At 59.7% G+C, this 18,965-nt stretch overlaps 1 protein-coding gene across 2 annotated transcripts in view; it reads left to right on the top strand.

Annotated features, from left to right (window-relative positions):
• Nucleotides 1-2,741: 2,741 nt before the first annotated feature.
• Fgd5 (FYVE, RhoGEF and PH domain containing 5) overlaps nt 2,742-18,965 on the top strand; it is a 66,979-nt gene continuing 50,755 nt past the window's right edge. For both annotated transcript variants that reach the window (XM_071605879.1, XM_071605878.1), the window contains exons 1-2: nt 2,742-2,876; nt 10,041-12,645. In XM_071605879.1, the coding sequence (XP_071461980.1) occupies nt 2,864-2,876; nt 10,041-12,645 (2,618 nt within the window). In that variant the 5' untranslated portion in view covers nt 2,742-2,863. The remainder of the gene's footprint in view (nt 2,877-10,040; nt 12,646-18,965) is intronic.

The following is an 18,965-nucleotide window of genomic DNA, read 5'->3' as shown; positions in this document are numbered from 1 at the left end:
GAGTAATGACGCTGGGGTCTCCAGGGCTCCTGCTCCTCTCTGGGTTCAGATGGTCGTGGGCGGTTAGGAGGGAGGTCCCAGCTGTTCTGATCGGCTGTCCCCTTGACCCCCACCCATCTTTGGAGTCGAAGTGAAGCTGCCATGTTGATTTCCACCTCCATCATCCCCAACTCTGCCCATCCGCCCATCAGGTATACAGAGGGTGCCCAATAAGTGCTTCTTTTTTTTTTTTTTTTTGCACCAGGGATTGAATCCAGGGGCGCTTAACCACCGAGCCCCCTCCCCAGCCCTATTTTGTGTTTTATTTAGAGACAGGGTCTCACTGAGTGGCTTAGGGCCTCGCTGTTGCTGAGGCTGGCTTGGAACTCGCGATCCTCCTGCCTCGGCCTCCAGAGCTGCTGGGATGACAGGCGTGCACCACTGCGCCTCGCTACAAGCTCACTTTTAAAAATATCTATATTTTTAGTTGTTGGTAGAACTTTACTAAATGTTATAAGTACATAAACTTTTTATTTTATGTATTTTTATAATAAATTCATACACTTTTTATCTATTTATATGTGGTGCTGAGAATCGAGCTAGGCAAGCGCTCTACCCCTGAGCCACAACCCCAGCCCCAAGGTCACTTTTTAAAAAATACATATTTTCTTTTTTTTGCATCCGACACGGAAGGGACTTACCTACTGTTAGGGTTTGGATGGGAGATGTCCCCCAAAGGCTCATATGTGAGACAATGCGAGAAGGTTCAGAGGAGAAAGAATTGGGTTGGGAGAGTCTTGACTCCATCAGCGAATTAATCTCCCTGATGGGGATTAACTGAGTGGTAACTGAGGTGGGGGGTGTGGCTGGACAGGGTGGACACTGGGGACCTGGCTCTGGGGTGTATATTTGTATCTGACAAGTGGAGACCCCCTCTCTGCTTCCTGGTCACCATGTGAGCTGCTTCCCGCCACCACGCTCTTCCACCATGATGTCCTGCCTGCCCTGGGTCCCCAAGGAATGGAGCCAGCTGTCTATGGACCAGGACCTCTGAACCCACGAACCCCTAAATAAACCTCTCCTCCTTCACAGCTGCTCTGGTCGGGACCTTTAGTCACAGCAGCGTAAAAGCTGACCAAGACATCGACTTGCTCATTTCTGCCCACAGTCAAACAGAGATGTCTCTCCTCCCATCAACTCCGTCACCTCCCTTACCTGAAGCCACTCTGTCACCTTGACAGCCTCCACCACCGATACCATCCTCGTCACCTGGACCACCTCCACCATCACCACCGCCTCTGACAACCCCATCTCCTCTGACATCTCCATTACCCCATCAACACCACCAACCCCGCCACCTCTATCACCTCCACTGTCCCCGCCATTGTGACAACCTCTGCCCGTCTCCCAACTCCACCCCTAATCTACCTCCGCCGTTTCCAGGTGGAGGCCCGGACTCTGCGGAGGCTCCCAGATGGAAAGGTTATTTGAAAGGATCGTATTTTGATTTTACTTCTGATTTTACTGTTGGAGAAGCTGAGGTCCAGCCTAGGCCAAGGCCACGCTGGTTCACACCTCCAGGTCCCTGCCCAGTGCCACACCGTCTACCTGGAGGGGCTCTCCTTGGTCAACCCCTCTCCCCTGCAGCCTCCTCTGAGCTCCCACCGGCTTCTGGGCACCCTGGGCACCTGCCACAGGTCTGTCTATGTCCATGAGCCACAGAGGAAGGTCCCTGGGGGTTAAGGCTCGGTATGAGTCACCTATGTCACCAGGACCAGGCCGGCACCCGGGATGTGCACCAAGGGAACAAAGAGAGCTTCCTGGTCAACTAGTTCTCCCCTGCCTGGTCACCTCCTGGGGAAGGGCATCTTTGGTCCCTCGTCCTCTACTCCAGTGGTCCTTGAACGTCTGCTCCATCAGAAGGATCTGGAAGGTTTGTCAAAACGGGGTTTCTGATTCTGTAGGTCTGGGGAGGGGTCCTGAGGACTTGCATTTCTCCCAGTTCCACAGGCTGGGAGGCCACCGCTCTGCTGTGTCGCCCCCATCTCCCTCGGGGGTGCTCATCCCGCTGTGAGCCTCGCGGCTGGCTTGGTCCTGGGTCTCTGGGCCACCTGTTCCCATCCACGTTCCCCGAGGCCACAACCTGGGGCCACAACCTGCTCCGGACAGGGTGCATGGCCAAAGATGAACCAAAAGGGGACCCCACGGTCCCCCAGACACCCAACTTGTCCCCAAGGCCCCACTACCATGGCCCTTGTGAATGCACGCGGGACTCCTGGACCCTCTCGGGTCCCTGACAAGGGACCGGGAAAGGGAAAAAAAGGAACCCTCCCTCTCCGCGCCCGGAGGAGACGTCCAGCAGGGGCGGGGGCGCGGCCGGCGCAGCGCGCACAGGGACAGCGCGGAGCCCGGGCGCGGAGCGGACGCACGCCGCCCCCTGCATCCCCCCTACAGGGCGCGCTCGCCCCCTCCCCTCGCCCCCTCCCTGGCCGCGCCCCCTCCCCACGCCCCGCCCTCCGACTCCGCCGAGCCCCGCCCCCAGGCTCGCGCCCCGCACGGAACCCCGAGCCCCGCGCCTCCGCCGCGCGCCCCCTCCCCGGCCCCGCCCCCGGCCACGCCCAGCCCTCGCCCCCGCCCTGCGCCCCCTCCTCGGCCCCGCCCCGCGCCCAGGCCCCGCCCCGGCCCCGCCCCGGCCCGGCCCCGCCCCGCGCCCCCCTGGCCCTGCCGAGTCCGGCGCGCGCCGGGGGCGGGGCGGGCGCAGGGGGCGCGGGCCCCGCGGGCGGCCATGGAGTGAGGCGGTCGGCGGCCGAGTCGCGCTCGCACCGACGGACGGACGGACGGACGGACGGGCCGACGCCGGGCCTGGGGCTCCGCGCGCTGGAAGATGAACCGCGCAGGTAGGAGGCGCCCTGGGACGCGCGGGGTCCCTCCGGGTCCCTCACGTTGGAGCCCGCGGGGGTCGGGGGCGAGCCGCGGGGGGACCCGACCTCCCCTGAGGCGCGGCCTCCCGAGGTCTGGGCGGGGAGTCGGGGTCCCCTGTCCCGGACGGACGCGCGCTCAGCTCCGAGGGGCAGCGCCCTGGTCGCGGTCGCCAGGAGCTCCCACCGCGGTCCTCCGGGGCCACGGGGAAGGACGCCCCTTTCCCCCAAGTGACGGCGTCGCGTCCCCACATCCCGTCACCCCCATTTCCAGGGTCCCCCAGACGTCCTCGGACGCCTTTCCAGGGGCTGCGCCTGGGCCACGGGACTCGGGCCACCGGAGCTGTCCCCAACCCCGGGGCGCTGCGCGGTCCCCCCCCTGTGCCCGCGGCGCGCGCCGCTCCCTCCCGGACTCCAGGGTCTCAAAGCCCCCGATCCCCGTCCTCCCGCTCGGGGAGCGCCCTGGCCCCGCGTCCTCCTAGGGACCCAGGGGAGGGACACCGCTCACCCTGGTGTCCCTGCCCATCCGAGCTCCCGCGGACCCCGAACGGGTTAGAGGAGACATCGCAGCGAGCCTCCGAGGAGGAGGCCGAGGGGCGCCTCGGGAAAGGGAGGCTCGGCTTGGGTGGTGCCTGTCCCCGTCCTTGTCCCCCGCGCTCCCCGCCGCCGCAGCGCGCCCCTGCGCCGAGGGCAGAAAGTTCTCTCCAAGAGGAGAGTTGGCCGCGCCGTCCCCCCCTGCCTCTGGGTCCTCCTGCCCGGGACCTCGCTGCCCAGTTTCCTTTTTCTCCTCGAATCGAGATCCCGACCAACACCCTCTCCAAAGCCACACTCCAAAACACACATCCCTAAAGAAACAGGAAGCCACCATTTTGGCTGGGTTGGAACCATATCCTGCTGCCCTGTGTGTGTGTTTGTGAGTGTGTGTGTGTGTGTGTGTGTGTGTGTGGTTTTTCTTTTCCTTTCCCCTTTTCTTTTCAAAATTGTTTTAATGGAAAAAAAAAAAAAAAAGGTCATTGTCTTAGGAGCGAGGTGCCCACAGGAGCCAGGGGACCAGATGGATCTACAAAGGATGGAGCGCTTGGTGCTGGGCATGTGGACACCTGGGGGGGGGGGCGCAGGAGCAGGGGTGCCACTAGGTGGGAGTGGAGGAGGCTGGAATAGGGTCCCAGGGTCCCAGGACCCCAGCCAGCCACTGCTTGGAGGGACTTTGCCTCTTGGCTGGGCTGGTACAGCCTGGACAGAGGCTGGCTAGCTTTTCCCCCTAGGCTTCTAATAAAAGTCACTTTATAACAATGGTGAGAGCCTTTCCAGCTTTCCCACGTTTTCCTGAGTGGGGCGTAGGCAAGCCTTGCCCTTCTCCCAGAACAGGGAGGATGGAGTGAGGCCGGATCAAGTTGGAGGCAGGTTTGGTCCTAGAGGTCTGAGCGGTTGGCAGTCTTTGATTCCGCCGTCCTGTAATTTGTCTAAAAGCATAAACCAGGTTCCTTCTCCAGTGTGATTACAGCCTATCATGGGTACCATGCTCAGAATTTCCTGATGGTGTTGTTCTTGGTTTATAGAATCCCAGGAAATGAATCTCAGAGCCACCATAAACCTAGTTTAGTGAGACCTTGAGCAGGTTACTGAGCCTCTCTGAACCTCAGTCTCTTCTTTCTTTTTTCTTTTTTGGACCAGGGATTGAACCCAGGGGCACTTAACCACTGAGCCCCATCCTCAGCCCTTTTTATGTTTCACTTTGAGACTGGGTGTAGCTAAGTTGCTTAGGGCCTCACTCTATTGCTGAGGCTGGCCTTAAACTTGTGATCCTCCTGCCTCAGCCTCCCGAGTTGCTGGGATTATCGGCATGCGCCATGGCGCCTAGCACCTCAGTGTCTTTACCTGAAAAATGGAGATATAAGCTCTTTGTCATTGAGTTCTTGTGATCACAAAGCATATGAGGTGCCTAGACCAGTGTCCATTCTAAGCAGCCCATAAATACTAGCTAATAGGTATCAGCTACTTACTTTGTATCAGGTGCTGCTATTAAGTGTTCTATTTGTATCAATTTATTTGACATTCGCTGTCACCTGATTGGGGGAGTACTATTGCTACCCCCTCATTTTATAGATGCAAAAACAGGTGCCTGGATTTTTGGAGTCACCCTCTTATCGAGGGCATGAGACAGGGTTGAACCACCGCCTGCTCATCTTGAGAGGCTGCTTTTTTAATCCGGTCCCTAGCACACAGTAGGTACGCAGGACGTGCCTGCCGGGGTGTCTCTGCTAAGCATTTCAAATACTTGTTCCTTCTCTGGGACTTCTCCCCAGTCCTGAGAAAGAGGGGGGTGTTGCTTCCGTTTTCACCAAGAAGGAAATTGAGGCACCCAGGGGCACAGTGACCAGGATCACAGAGCCGATGGGTGACAGAGCAGGCATCAGCGCCGCATTGTGAGCCCCAGGCCCCTGGTTCTCCATGGTGTCCCAGTCTGTCATCTGGGGAAGTGTCCTGTCGTGGGTCACTGGACTCGCTTAGCAGCAGCCTAATTAGAAATCGTCAGGCTTGGCTTGGACACTCCGGCAGGTCCCCAGGAATCAATTAATTAAGACACCGTGGGAAGGTGAAATTGGAGATAATTAATGACTCTTTCAGCGCATGGTCCTGGGCATCCTGGGGGGGCGGGGGGCTCGAGATCTGCAGCTCAAACAGCCTTGGGGACTGAGTGTGGGGATGTCCGAGGACGTCATGAGGAGAGCCATGCGTTTCCCAGGTGGAGGTGGCCAGCCCTTCGCTCTACAGAGGGGGAGGTTGAAGCCCACAGAGGGACAAGGACTGGCCCAAGGTCTCTCGGCTCCGGTTTTGATGGCAGAGCTGGGAGGAGGGAGCAGGGCCGCCAGCCCCTGTCCGATGCTCCTCCCGGCCTCAGAGGACCCTGCAAAGCACCTAGGGTCACCAGGGACATCCACACGGGGTGCTGGGCGAGCAGGAGTCGAGGTCCACCCGAGGAGGGTACCCCAGCGCTGGCTCATCCTGTCACCCCAACCCTGAAGCTCAGCCCCCCGGGATTACCCATTGCTGGTCCCTCTACCCAGAATGTCCTCTGCCCCAATCCTTTCCCTTTGTGAAAATCCACCCCCTCCACCCATCTGGGAGCAGTCCCCTGTCACCTTCCCCTTGAGTCTGAGACCCAGGTAACCAGTGTGAGGTGGGGTCTCCATTTGGTTCCTTCCCCCTCTCCCCCACATACCAGGGATTGAACCCAAGGGTGCTTAACCCCTGAGCCATGTCCCCAGCCATTTTTTTTTTTTTTTTTTTAAGAGACAAGGTCTTACTAAGTTGCTCAGGGCCTCATTAAGTTACTGAGGCTGGCCTCCACCTCACGATCCTCCTGCCTCAGCCTCCTCTGGGATTAAAGATGGGCTCCACCTCGCCTGGCCATTTGGTTCCTTTCTGTAAGATGGTGGGCAGGAGGGAGCTCAAAACCTGGGTTGGACTGGTCTCCTTTGCCGTTTCTTGGGTGTGACAAGTGCCTTCGGACTTCTCTCACCTGTTTTTATATCTTGGTTCTGATGTCCTGTTCGCTTTATTTAAAAGCGCCACCCCATTTCTGCATGGAGCTCGTTATCACCTGCCATAATGAACTTTCTCTCCATCTTGCCCGTCTCCCGCCACCTCCCAAGAGAAGATCCCTGAGAGCGACATCTTTATTTCACTTACTAGTGATGTGTGCAAAGAATCTGGGTGAGGGCCTGGTACACAGTAGGTGCTCAATAAGTATTTACTGGAGCTGGACTAAAGGAAATCGGGGAGGAGGAGCACACTAAAGCTAGTTATTGGTGAAACATGGACCCAACCTTATTTAAATTTCTCACCTGGCCGGGCACGGTGGCTCACTCCTGGGATCCCAGCGGCTCAGGAGGCCGAGGCAGGAGGATCGCAGGTTTCCGGCCAGCCTCAGGAATTCAGTGAGGCTGTAAGCAACCTAGTGAGACCTTGTCTTCAAAATAAATAAAAAGGGCTGGGGATGTGGCTCCGTGGTTAGGCAACCCTGGGTTCAGTCACTGATACCAAAAAACAAAATTCTCACGTCACTAGCTGTTCTTGGTCTCTCTGGCCTCGGTTTCCCTACATTTTCACCCTGCCCTGCCTCCCTACATGCTGAGACCTCTGAGTCTCCACTGTAAAGAAAACACTCTTTGACCGAAAGCCACAGGCAGGGTGAGGGGACTACACCAGTCTTGCTGTGCAACCCCATGCCACTTACCTGCCCTCTCTGTGCCTCAGTTTCCTCATCTTTCAGCAAGGGGGCCAGACGAGGCCTTTCTGATTCTGGCTGCCCTCGATTTCGGGGAGACGCAGGAGAAGCACTGTGGGACCAAGTCCTAGAAGCGCAGGGTGGCCACAGAGCCGTATGGTTCCTTGGGGACGACATTTTCTTGCCGGATCACGCCTCAGACACCCACCGTAACCTTTCCCGAGGAGCCGGTGCCCACAGATCAATAGCTTGATTGGATGAAGGATGGGGTGGGGGTGGGGGCGCTGCAGCCAGGGTGACGGTCATTTTTCACAGCCCCGTCTGTCCCTCGGTCTCATGGCGCCTCTGTGAAATGCCACCTGTTAAGGATGAGGAATGAGTGTCCCCACCCCCAGTGGATAATTCCTCCCCAGCCCCTGACACCTGATGTTCAGAGCTGGGGGATGATACTTTGTAGCATCTCAGCGCAGAGCAAGGCGCAGGCCAGGGGGGTGTGGGCAGGCCAGGGCTGGCCTCTCTCTGAACAGCCACAGCGAGTGTCCCTGGGATCCCCACTCTTGCCTGTCATTTGTTTCTGGTCCGGGGGACTGAACCCCGTGTCTCATGCATGCTGAGCAGATGCTCCACCACGGAGCTACAAACCCCCTTCTTATATTGAGACAGGGTTTTGCTCAATTGCTGAGGCTGACCTCCAACTTGAGATCCTCCTGCCTCAGCCTCCCGAGTCGCTGGGATGACAAGCCTCAGTCTCTCTGCTCAGCCAAAGTTTCTTCTTAAGCTCCAAAAGAATTTTTTTTTTGCCCACTAATTTGGACAGCTATTTTCCTACGCTAGGACATCTTTGCTTCTGAAACACAGAGTTGGAAAATCACTTTTTATTCCTAGAAGATTTTAGGTTGTTGACTGGAGGGCTGTGGTCCCCTGAGCGATGACGTGGATGAGCGCAGGGCGGGTTAGGGGTTCCATGCGGTGTTGGCTTCAACGTCCTTGGGAGCTGGGCCTCCTTCATGTGGCTGCCTGTCGGCTACCACATCTGAAAACTTGCAGGGTTCCTGCTGCAGCCACTAATAAGCACGCAGACAACCGCTCCTTGGAGTGTGACTCTGAAATCAAGTGCTGCAAGAAGCCCAGTGGGTGGCCTGGGAATTATATGTTTGCTGCTCTGGGAGATTTTATTTCAACTGGAGCCTCAGCTGCATTTGACATGATTCTGCCAGTTTGGGGAAGACGATATTGACTTTGGCTGCAGACACCCAGAAACGGAGGTGCCCGGGAATGATGTCACAGCCATGTCCAAACTCAGAGCCAGGCTGGTGCTGGGCATGTGGCGGGTCTGAGTGGAGCAGGGCCCCGAGTGCCAAACACATGTTCAAAGGCAAAGGCTCAGTAGGAAAAAAGAAATGTCCAGCATCTCATTAATACGCTTTGCATATTGACTGTAGGTACTTCTCAGCTGACCACGGGGCTGTGTCCTGAGAGCCGTCTTAAGTTGAAAACACCATAAAAAAAAAAAAAAATTGCCAGGTGTGGTGACGCACGCCTGTCATCCCAGCAGCTTGGGAGGCTGAGGCAGGAGGATCGCAAGTTGGAGGCCAGCCTCAGCAACAGCGAGGTGCTGAGCAACTCAGGGAGACCCTGTCTCTAAATAAAACACAAAATAGGGTTGGGGAGGGGGCTCAGGGGTCGAGTGCCCCTGAATTCAATCCCTGGCACCCCCCTCAAAAAAAAAAAGGAAAGGAAATATTGTATAAATGGATGCATTTCCCCGGCTGCAGCCTACAGAGCATGGTGCTGAGCCGAAACTGCCTCACAGGTGCTCAGAGCCCTGGCCTTTGCCCAGGGTCAAGCACAGAATCCAAATACATAAAATAAAATTATATCCAAATTTGAATAAAATATATCATGAAGAGGGCTTTCACCCACTTCAATTTTTTTTTATTTTTTGGTACCTACTGGGGATTGCACTCAGGGGCACTCAACCACTGAGCCCCGTCCCCAGCCCTGTTTTGTATTTTATTTAGAGTCAGGGTCTCCCTGAGTTGCTTAGGGCCTTGCTAAGTTGTTGAGGCTGGCCTCAACCTCATGATCCTCCTGTCTCAGCCTCCTGAGCCACTGGGATGACAGTCGTGAGCCACCAGGCACCCAACAGAAGAGACTTTTTGCAGCTTCTCCTGTTGGCACACGTGGGTCCTTCCTCCCCTGAAGTGCGCATGCCCCTGAGGCGCCCTGGCTGCCACCGCCTGGACGCCTGTGGATTTCAGATGTGACTGTCCACAAAACCACACGTCCCTGATATTATGGGGTGTATAATGTGAGTCCTCCCCTCAAGATGAGACAGTGGCTGTTGGATTGCAGTATCCCACGGGTCCGTGGCTGTCCTCCAGGGGTCGCATCTCAGCTGTGCCAGGTTTTCCCCGTGACCCTGGAAGACCCCACTATGCCCAGCACCTGGTTTCTGTTGCGTCCGCCGTCGAGGGGACAGTGAGCTCCAGGGGGCCGCGGGACCAGCGCCCATAAAAGTCGCATTTTCTCATGGTTCATTGACGCAGAAGGCTCTTCTCGGTGGCTCACTGTTGGGGGGACCCATGTGATGATCAGGACACCCTCTGTCCCCCGAGGCGCAGGAGGTCCCATTCAGCTGATTTCCAGGAGAGAAGCCTGTGCCCTTGGTTCAGGGAGCGGCTCTGCAGTGGCAGGTGGAGGGATCCCTGCAGATGACAGTGGTGGGGGCGGGGTGGGTGCCACCAGGGAGACTCGATGGAGTTTCCCCGGGGGGGGCGGGGGTCCATCTTCAGGGTCCCCTGGAACCTGGAGCCCTTCTGGGTTCCATTGAGCCAATTCTCGACGGCAGGAAAGATATTTCTAATTTTCTTTCTTTCTTTTTTTTGTTTTTTTCTGCTCCAATTCTTCAGACTCGCCCAAGCCACCGGTCGCCCCCAAGCCCAGGACCAGCAGCCCTCGCGTCCCCGGGGTGGCGCCCCCGCTGGCCGCCTCGCCCCACCTGCGCCTGCGCAGTCCGCACCGCGCGCCCCGGGGTCCCAAGCCCCCCATCGCCCCCAAGCCCAGGCTGGCCGACCCCGGCGACTGCAGGCCCGGCGTGTGCATCGGCGACAGCGTCACCAAATGCCGCAACGGGCGGCTGCTCTGCATGGACCCGGGGCTGGACCAAGGGCGCGAATCCGAGACGGACGAGGATGACATCGAGGTCCCCAGGGCGGTGGCGAGGGACATAGAGAATGTGGCCCCCGAGGAGCCTCCCGGTGACCCTGGGGACGAGGAGCAGGAGGACGGAGGCCAGGACACAGGCGCTGGTGAGGACCCGGCCGAAGGGACACCCAGCGGAGAGGGCGAGGGACACGCAGGGGACACCCCTGAAAACGGGGAGGAGGACTGTGAGGACGCGCCGGGGACCGAGGAGCAGGGCTCCACCAGCGAGGAGGAGGAGAAGCGGGTGAAGGCGCACAACGCCTACAACCTGGGGGCCCGGGGGCCCTGGGACACGGGCGACATCTCCGAGGACGAGATCATTCTCACGCACGTGGACGCAGAGGTCCCCGAGGTCCCCTGCGAAGAGCCTGAGGCCCCCCGGGAGGAGGAGGCGCAGGAGGACGGTGAGGAGGACCCCATCGGAGCTGAACCTGGGGGACTCCACGAAGTCGGGGACCCCGACGGGGCGGCCCAGGACACGGGGCAGGATGCTGCAGATGACAGCGAGGAAACCCGGGAGGGTGAGGAGCTGGGCACGGCCATCCAGGGGACTGAGACCACCACCGACAGCCTGGAGACCCCTGAGGGACACGAGGAGCAGGAGGAGGACAGCGAAGTGGAGGAGGAGGGCGAGGGCGGCGCAGACGGCAGGGACCAGGGGGACCCGGGGGACCAGGAGGAAGCACCCGACCAGGGAGAAAGGGCGGCCGAGGAAGGGCCCCTGGAAGGGGAGGACCCCGTGCAGGAAGAGCCCATGGAGCCCCCCATGCAGGACGAGGCGACCGAGGACAGCTGCCAGATCGTCCCTTTCGAGAGCGACAGCCTGGACGACTTTGTGACATCGCTCACAGGAAGCCCCTACGCCTTCCTGCCCACCGAGAGCACCTCCTTCTGCAGTGACAGCTATTCCCAGGTCCCTGAACCGGGGCAGGAACCCGGAACCGAGGGGCAGTGCGCGGAGGATGCCCCCCAGCTGCCGGGGGACGCTGGGGAGGGACCCTCGATCCCCGACGTGGTGGTCGTGCCAGAGGACGAGGACGCCCCCGACGACTCGCTCAGCAACCCCTACGTGGTGGCCGTGGGCCTGCCCAGCCCGGGCGACCCTGGAGGAGGAGGACAGCTGGAGACACCGGCCACCCCCGACGGGACGAGCGGCCCCGACGGCACCGAAGAGATGAGCTCTGCAGCCGAGGGCAGCCTGGTCCCCTCGGACAGGAAGGGCCTGGCCACCCGGGCGCGTCCCCACTCTGGGAAGGTGGCTGGATATGTCCCAGAGACGGTCCTAGAAGAAGCGGGGCCAGAGGCCGGTCCCTCGGGCTCGGGCACCGCAGGGGCCGCGGAGGGAGCGCACACGCCCCTGGACGGGAGGCCCCCCGAGGGCGGCCGGGCCCTGCCCGCCAAGCCCAGGGCCTTCACGCTGTACCCGCGCTCCTTCTCGGTGGAGGGCCGAGAGGTCCCCGTGGGCCTGTTCCGCGAGCCCGACGGCCCGGGGCTGGACGACCTCAGGATCCAGAGGAAGGACGACACCCTGTCCCTGCCCTGCGTCATCGGCTCCTCGGGGAGCTTCTCGCAGAGGAACCACCTGCCGTCGAGTGGCACGTCGACGCCGTCCTCCGTGGTGGACATCCCGCCCCCCTTCGACCTGGCCTGCATCACCAAGAGGCCCATCACCAAGAGCTCGCCCTCGCTGCTGCTGGACAGCGAGGCCCCCGACAAGGCCACCAAGAAGAAGAAGTCGTCCTTCAAGCGCTTCCTGGCTCTGACCTTCAAAAAGAAGTCCGAGAGCAAAGGGCACGGGGACCTCAGCGTGTCCTCGTCCAGGTCCTCCTCCGAGTCCAGCTACCACGGCCCCCCCCGGCTCCTGGACCTGGACCGCAGAAGCTTCGGGAACTCGCCGCAGCTCAAGTCCCGGGCGGGGAAGCTGCGCGCCTCCGAGTCCCCCTCGTCCCTCATCTTCTACCGGGACGGCAAGAGGAAGGGCATCCCCCCGAGCAGGACCGTGTCCAGGGTGGAGTCCTTCGAAGACCGCTCGCGGCCGCCCTTCCTGCCCTTGCCGCTGACCAAGCCTCGCTCCATTTCCTTCCCCAACGCCGACACGTCGGACTACGAGAACATTCCAGCCGGGAACTCGGACTACGAGAACATCCAGATCCCGCCCCGCAGGCCCGCCCGGGCCGGCACCTTCACCAAGCTGTTCGAGGAGCAGAGCAGGGCCCTGTCCACCGCCAACGAGAACGACGGCTACGTGGACATGAGCAGCTTCAACGCCTTCGAGAACAGGCAGCAGAGCGCGGAGCAGGAGGCAGAGAGGTACCGAGACTCAGGCTTCTTTTCTTGTGTGGGAAATGGAACCATCTGACGGGCAGCTGGGGGACAGAGGGCCAGCGGGGACTTGCTTTGTGGCCTCTTTCTAGCTGTGTGACGTGGGGTGAGTGTCTTGACCTCTCTGAGCCTCCTCAGTTACTTTACCTGTGAAATGGAGCCACGTGGTCTCCCCTGGGAGGGTTTGAGATGCGAGTCTTTTCTATGTCAGGGTTTTTTGTTTGTTTGTTTGTTTTTTAAAGAGAGAGACAGAGAGAGAGAGACAGAGAGAGAGAGAGAGAGAAATTTAATATTTATTTTTTAGTTTTCGGCGGACACAACATCTTTGTTGGTATGTGGTGCTGAGGATCGAACCCGGGCCGCACGCATGCCAGGCGAGCGCGCTACCGCTTGAGCCACATCCCCAGCCCAATGTCAGGGTTTTTTTTGTATAAAATGCCAAATATGGTAAAGATGTGATTATTTGGGCATTTCTCAAATCCTGGGTAGAGGGCTTTCTTAGTGCTCTCTGGGAAAGTGACTCAGACAGAAGGTTCAGGAATCTCGCCAGCTATCTGTCACCACCGGGAAAGTACCCTGCGTTGAGATGGAGACCTTTTTATGGTGCAGACACCCCCTGCCATTCAACGGGGCACGGGAGAACACAATCTGACTTGTTTAAAGAGCTGGTCGTGCCCTGAGCTACATTTCTGAATGGAAGTCTCTAGTGTTTGGAACCCTGTTGAACAAGACTGGGGTTTCCTGACCCCACCTCCCCCAGACTGACTCAATGCCTTCTATTGATCATCCCCGGCTAGGGTCACCAAATCCGGCTGCCCCTGGTGCGCGGGGTGCACCTCCAGTTCACCCTCTGTCACTTACGCTCTTTGGGGGTCACCCAGTCTGAATCAACGAAAAGCCCCCAGGGTCGTGATTTGAGAAGGATTCTGTGCTCCCTCCCCCTGCCCTGCGGGAACAGAAAGGGATCCTTATTAGGACTCAAGGTTTTTTTTTGGAATTTGCAGTGAATTTCGCAAAGGGTGGCCAGGTCTAGTTGTGCACGTTGTGTACTGCACAACCCCAGGGGCAACTCCTTTAGCTTTGAGCCCATATGGAGTGCCCCTTGGAGTTGCTTGTCATATGCAAAGGCCCTATTGCCTTGTCCTGTAGTCCCCTCCCCCCTCCAAACAAAATTTAAACAAAGCCCCTTCATAATAAGGGAATAAAATATCCCAGAGAAATGGCAAATCCCCAAACCTTGACTGACTGGTACTGGTCGGTGGCTTTGCTGGCATCTGCTCACAGGTGACACTGCAGCCTGGGGCCTCAGTGGAGTGTCCCAAACTGTCAGATCCTGACTTTCAAAAGCAGGGTTGCATCACTCCATGCTGGAGGCCAGAGTGACAGGGGTAAATCTCCTGTGCAGAAGCCACATCCTCCTGGGCCTCCATCATCAGTGAATCTCCTTCTGCCTCCGGCCTCAGGCACACGGAAGGGAGTTCCCAGGAAAGTCCCCACCTGGGGCCCAGCAGGTCTCTGCAGGGGAGGTTTGATTGACAGGCGTGGGGGCGGGGCCACCTCTCCACCTGAAGGGGCGCTTTGAGGTGGTCAGGGGCTGGGGTGCAGCTGAGCAGCCAGGGTCTGGGTGGGATCCCCTGCCCTCAGACATACCTGGCTTCAGTGTGAGCGACAGGCAGAAGCCAAAACAGGTAGCAAGAGGGCGGGGCCTCGGGTCTTTGCTAAACTAGGGAGGCCTTGAGGTCATTCTGGTGCTACCCAGAGGCCTTCTCCTCTTGGCACCCCCTGAAGGGTTCAGAAAGATGGAGAAGGGAGTAAGTCTCGTGCTATGATCCGTGGTCACTGAAACCCGAGTCCTTTTCCCATTCAATGTGTGGGGCACAGAGGAGCCGGGTGCAGTAGCACAGGTCTGTGATCCCAGCAGCTCTGGAGGCTGAGGCAGGAGGATCACAAGTTGGAGGCCAGCCTCAGCAAAAGTGAGGCCTTAAGCAACTCAGGGAGACCCTGTGTCTAAATAAAACACAAAACAGGGCTGGGGACGGGGCTCAGGGACCGAGTGCCCCTGACTTCGATCCCCAATTCACAAAACAAAACCAAAATTGTCTTCACAGAGATCTAGTCCCGCAGCCCTGCCTTCCAGATGGGTCCTGTGTCCTCGGCCATCAGAACGTGGTTGTGGAGGGGGGAGCCCGAACTTTTGTCTGAAGAGCCCCCTGGACCCCGATAGCTGACCACACAGTAGGCGCTTAATAAGAGAATGTGCCGTTGCAGGTTCGAGGTCCACCCGGACCCTCGGGCTCTCAGTCCCGGTGTGGGGTGGCCGGCCGAGGTGCTCGCTCAGAGTCATCAAGGGCCTATTTTTGGCCAAACACCACACAGACCAGCCTGTCCCACGTGTCCCCTTGATGTCCCCGTCCCTGTCAGTTTTGTTTCTTGCCTGATGTGGCATCTAGGTGACTCCCCAGCCGAGGGCCCCCACCGTGGCCTACTGTGGACTCCTTCAGACTGACCGGGAGGTCACAGCGTCTCTCTGTGGGTGACCCAGACCCCGTGTCCCCGTGTCCCCGTGTGGCCATGCGGGCGTCCCCTCCTCCCTCGCCGCCCACAGATGTGGACGGTTCTTTCCTCCTTTTCTTTCTGTGTTTTGGGGGTGCTGGGGGAGCCCCGGGCCATGTACACGTGGGCAAGTGCTGGTCCCCTGAGCCCAGCCCCAGCCCGAGGGCTGTCCCCGCGCACTGAGAGTGGCCTTGTGTGTTTGCTGTGTGTGTCACGGTGGCTCGGCACACGGGCTTCGGTGACAAGCCACCTGGGTTTCAGCTGCGTGGTCTGGGGCAGGTCACTGAGCCCTCTGTGCCTTGGTGGCCTCTGTGACAGAGAGCGGGGGTCACCAGCCTTGGTGTGGGGGGTAAAGGGACCGTGAGCGTTCTTAGGTGACAAGGTCCAGGTCACCTGCTGCTGGACGCAGGCTTTGGACTGGATCTGAGTAGCATCTAGGAGGGTGAAGCCGGTCCCTTGTGCCCTGCGCGTGTCTGTCCGTCTGTCCGTGCATCCATCCATCCGTCTGTCCGTCCGTCCCTCCCACACCCCCGCTCGTGCCCACTCTGCCTGCTGTGGCTAGGAGTCGGGAGACCTCGTCACCCATGGAAACGGGGTCACAAACTTGGGGGTGTCAGCCGCACACCAGTGGGGACTGGGATCTGTTGTCCCCAGGTCCCCGTGGGATGGCTTCAGGGCCACAGACGGCAACCAGGGCCCTGCTGCCTCGGGTGACCCGCCTCCTGCAGCGGGGTGGCCGGCCGAGGGCGCTGGGTCCGCGTCGTCTGGCAGTTTGGGAGCCGTCCCTGTGCCCGTGGCCACTGCGGTCACGTGGCGCGTGCCTGGCCGGACGGGGGAGGGACTGCGGGACCCCACCTTCCAGCCGGGACAGCAGGCCTGGGAGGTGACAGGGACCCTCCTAACAGGGATTGGACCCCAGGCCGCCTGGCCCTCCGTGCGGTGTCCACTGGCGCTGGCCCTGCGCCCCGGGGAGGGGACACTGCGCTCCTGCGGCCCCTCATCCAGTTGCTGCTGGGCATGTCCCTGGCAGGAGGTGGGTGGCACTGCTGTGCCCGGTGTTGACATTGGTCGCTGGCCCAGAGGCTCGAGGAACGCGGGAAGGACACCGTCCCTTCTGTCCCCATGGCTGGTGGCCTGGCTGGATCCGCTGCTGGGTAGGGGAGCGTCGCGGAGCCAGCTGGGCGGTGGCCTTGCAGTGACCGCGGAGGTCCAGGAGGGAGCGGGCAGGTCTTCTTCTGCTGGGTCCCCGGGTGGTGGCAGGGACGTCCCTGGCTGCAGTAGGCACGTGGCCGGAGGGCGCAGAGGGGTGGCCTGTCAGAGGCTGCTCACAGAAGGAGGGGGACATCCCGGACGGGGACGCTCTGGAGGCTCTTGGTGACAAGGGCGAGGACAGAGAGGTGGCCTGGGTGCCCCTGGCTGGCCTCCGGGGGTCACCGAGAAGAGGTCTCTGGACAAGGGTCCGAGGGGGTCCCTGGAGAGAAGGGGGAGGTTGATGTGGGGCCAGCGGGGATCCTGGCACAAGTGACGAGGACGAATCCCAGTGTGCACCAGACACACGGCCCTACTTCGGGAAGGACCCCTGCGCCCCGTCCCCTGCCCTCCTGGTATTTTACTGAGGGTCAGGGTCTCCCTGAGTTGTTCAGGGCCTCGCTGTTGCTGAGGCTGGCCTCCAACTCACGATCCTCCTGCCTCGGCCTCCAGAGCCGCGGGGATCACAGGCCTGTGGCCACGGCGCCCAGCACTTATTTCTCATTGACGCCCAAGAAAGACCGGGGCTGGTGTCCGTGAAAGATGTCCCCAGAAATCCCAGGAATTCCGTCTTTTCAAGTCCAAGTCAAAGGACCGGACCGACCTGCTCACAAACTGGGCAGGGGTGGGTAATGGGGTGTCCAGTGCAGACCAAGGCCTGGTCACAGACACTGGCAGCAGCCACCAAGCCCACGCTGTGGCCTCACAAAGGTGACTCACAGCCCGAGTGTCAGTGGCCGGCCAGTCCTGGGCGCAGAGGAGGCCCAGCCTCCAGCCTCCCACAGGCCGGTGCCCAGAGGCCGGCCAGAGCGCTGGCCAGGCAGCGGTGGCCGGGTGTCTTCCCGTGTGTCCCTGAGCCTGTGCCACCACCCTCCCCGCTGTCGTCACCCTTTTGACAAATGCGCTCAGCACATCTTTCATTAAGTCCCCTGGAAGGACCTGGGCCACCCCACAGACTGTCCCCCTCCAGGTCCTCGCGGCCCAGCGCCCGGGGCTGGGGCACTTGACGGATGGGGATGCTCCGTTTTTAATTTTCTGACTTAAGAGAGGAGCATCTGCCGCGGGTCCCTTGGCCATCAGTTCTAATTAAATGCAATAAAACTCACAGGGAGGGACCCTAAGGAGAAACCCGCGTCAGGGACGCACTCAGGGCCACGTGACGCGTGGGACATGAGGACCCCCTCCCCGAACTGCGTTCTGTTTTTAAATTTGGCACAGCCCGAGCGCAGGTGCCACCCTGACCCAGGGCTCCTCACCGTGTGGCCCCCGCGGGGACCTTGGAGACGACCTTGCTCACGGAAGGCGGCCTCCTTACGAGGTCCTTGCTCGAGGGTCGGCGGAGGGTCTCTGTGGCCAGCTGAGCCCTGGAGGGGGGGAGAGGCCTTTGTCCCAGCCCCAGTCCCCTCCATTTCCCCGTCTGTCCAATAGGGACAAGTGTGTCACACGCAGAAGAAGCAGAGGAATCTGTTATCAAAAAATAAATAAATAAAGATTCAGATGTCAGCAGAGTAGGATGCCTGGGTGGGGCCAGGGTCTGGAGAGTCCCCTGAGGTCCCCTGTGTGAAAGGCTCAGCCCCAGCTTGGTGCTCTGGGCAGGTGGTGGACGCCTGTCATCCCAGTGGCTCAGGAGGCTGAGGCAGGAGGATCGCACGTTGGAGGCCAGCCTCAAGCAACTTAAGGAGGCCCTCAGCAACTCAGGGGGGCCCTGTCTCCAGAAAATAAAAAGGGCTGGGGGTGGGGCTCAGGGGTTAGGCACCCCTATGTTCAGTCCAAAAAGAAAAGATAAGGAGACTAAGGTCCTTAGAGGTTGAGGATCAACGAAGGACACAAGGTCACGGAGCCGGCCACAGCAGAGCCAGACTTTTAAAACCTCGTCCGTCCCCGGTACCCACGCTCTGCATCCTGTCCCCAGGTCCCTGCTCCCTTTAGGTACATCATCTCATGTGATTTGCTAAACGTCCCTGTGGGGGTAGTTACCCAGGGTTATTTTTTTAGCAGAAGAGGAAACTGAGGTTCAGAGTGGTGCCATGATCTGTACCGCAATAAGCCTTGGTGTGAGGACCAGAAGAGCCACCCTCCGTAGGTGCGGAGGGTACTTGGAAAGTTTCCCCGCCAGAGAGGGTCAGGGCTGGCTCAGAAGGCTGCGTTGCGACCCCAGCTCTGTTTCTCAGGAGCTGGGTGTCCTTGGGCAGATTACTGAACCTCTCTGTGCCCCCAGCCTCCTCATGGGTTGAAAACCAGGGAAGTGACAGCAGCTGCCTCAGAGAGTCACCGGGAGACTGCAGAGGGTTGACACTTGCAGAGGGCTCCGCGGGAGCCTGGGACTGGACGTGTGATACTCTCTGGGTTCACTTTAGCTCTTCGTGTTTACCCTGTGGTCACAGCGGGTGACCAGGACTTTCACCAGGGACACCTGCGAGAGCCCGGGGTGTCTGAGGCCTGCAGTTGGAAACCCCCCCTCGTCTGCTGCGGCCCCGCGTCCTCTGTAATGAGACCTGTCTGTCTGT

This window comes from Marmota flaviventris, chromosome 20, assembly GCF_047511675.1.
Source record: "Marmota flaviventris isolate mMarFla1 chromosome 20, mMarFla1.hap1, whole genome shotgun sequence".
NCBI lineage: Eukaryota > Metazoa > Chordata > Mammalia > Rodentia > Sciuridae > Marmota > Marmota flaviventris.
The sequence above is the reverse complement of the archived record's forward strand: the minus strand, read 5'-3'. Positions and strand labels throughout refer to the sequence as shown.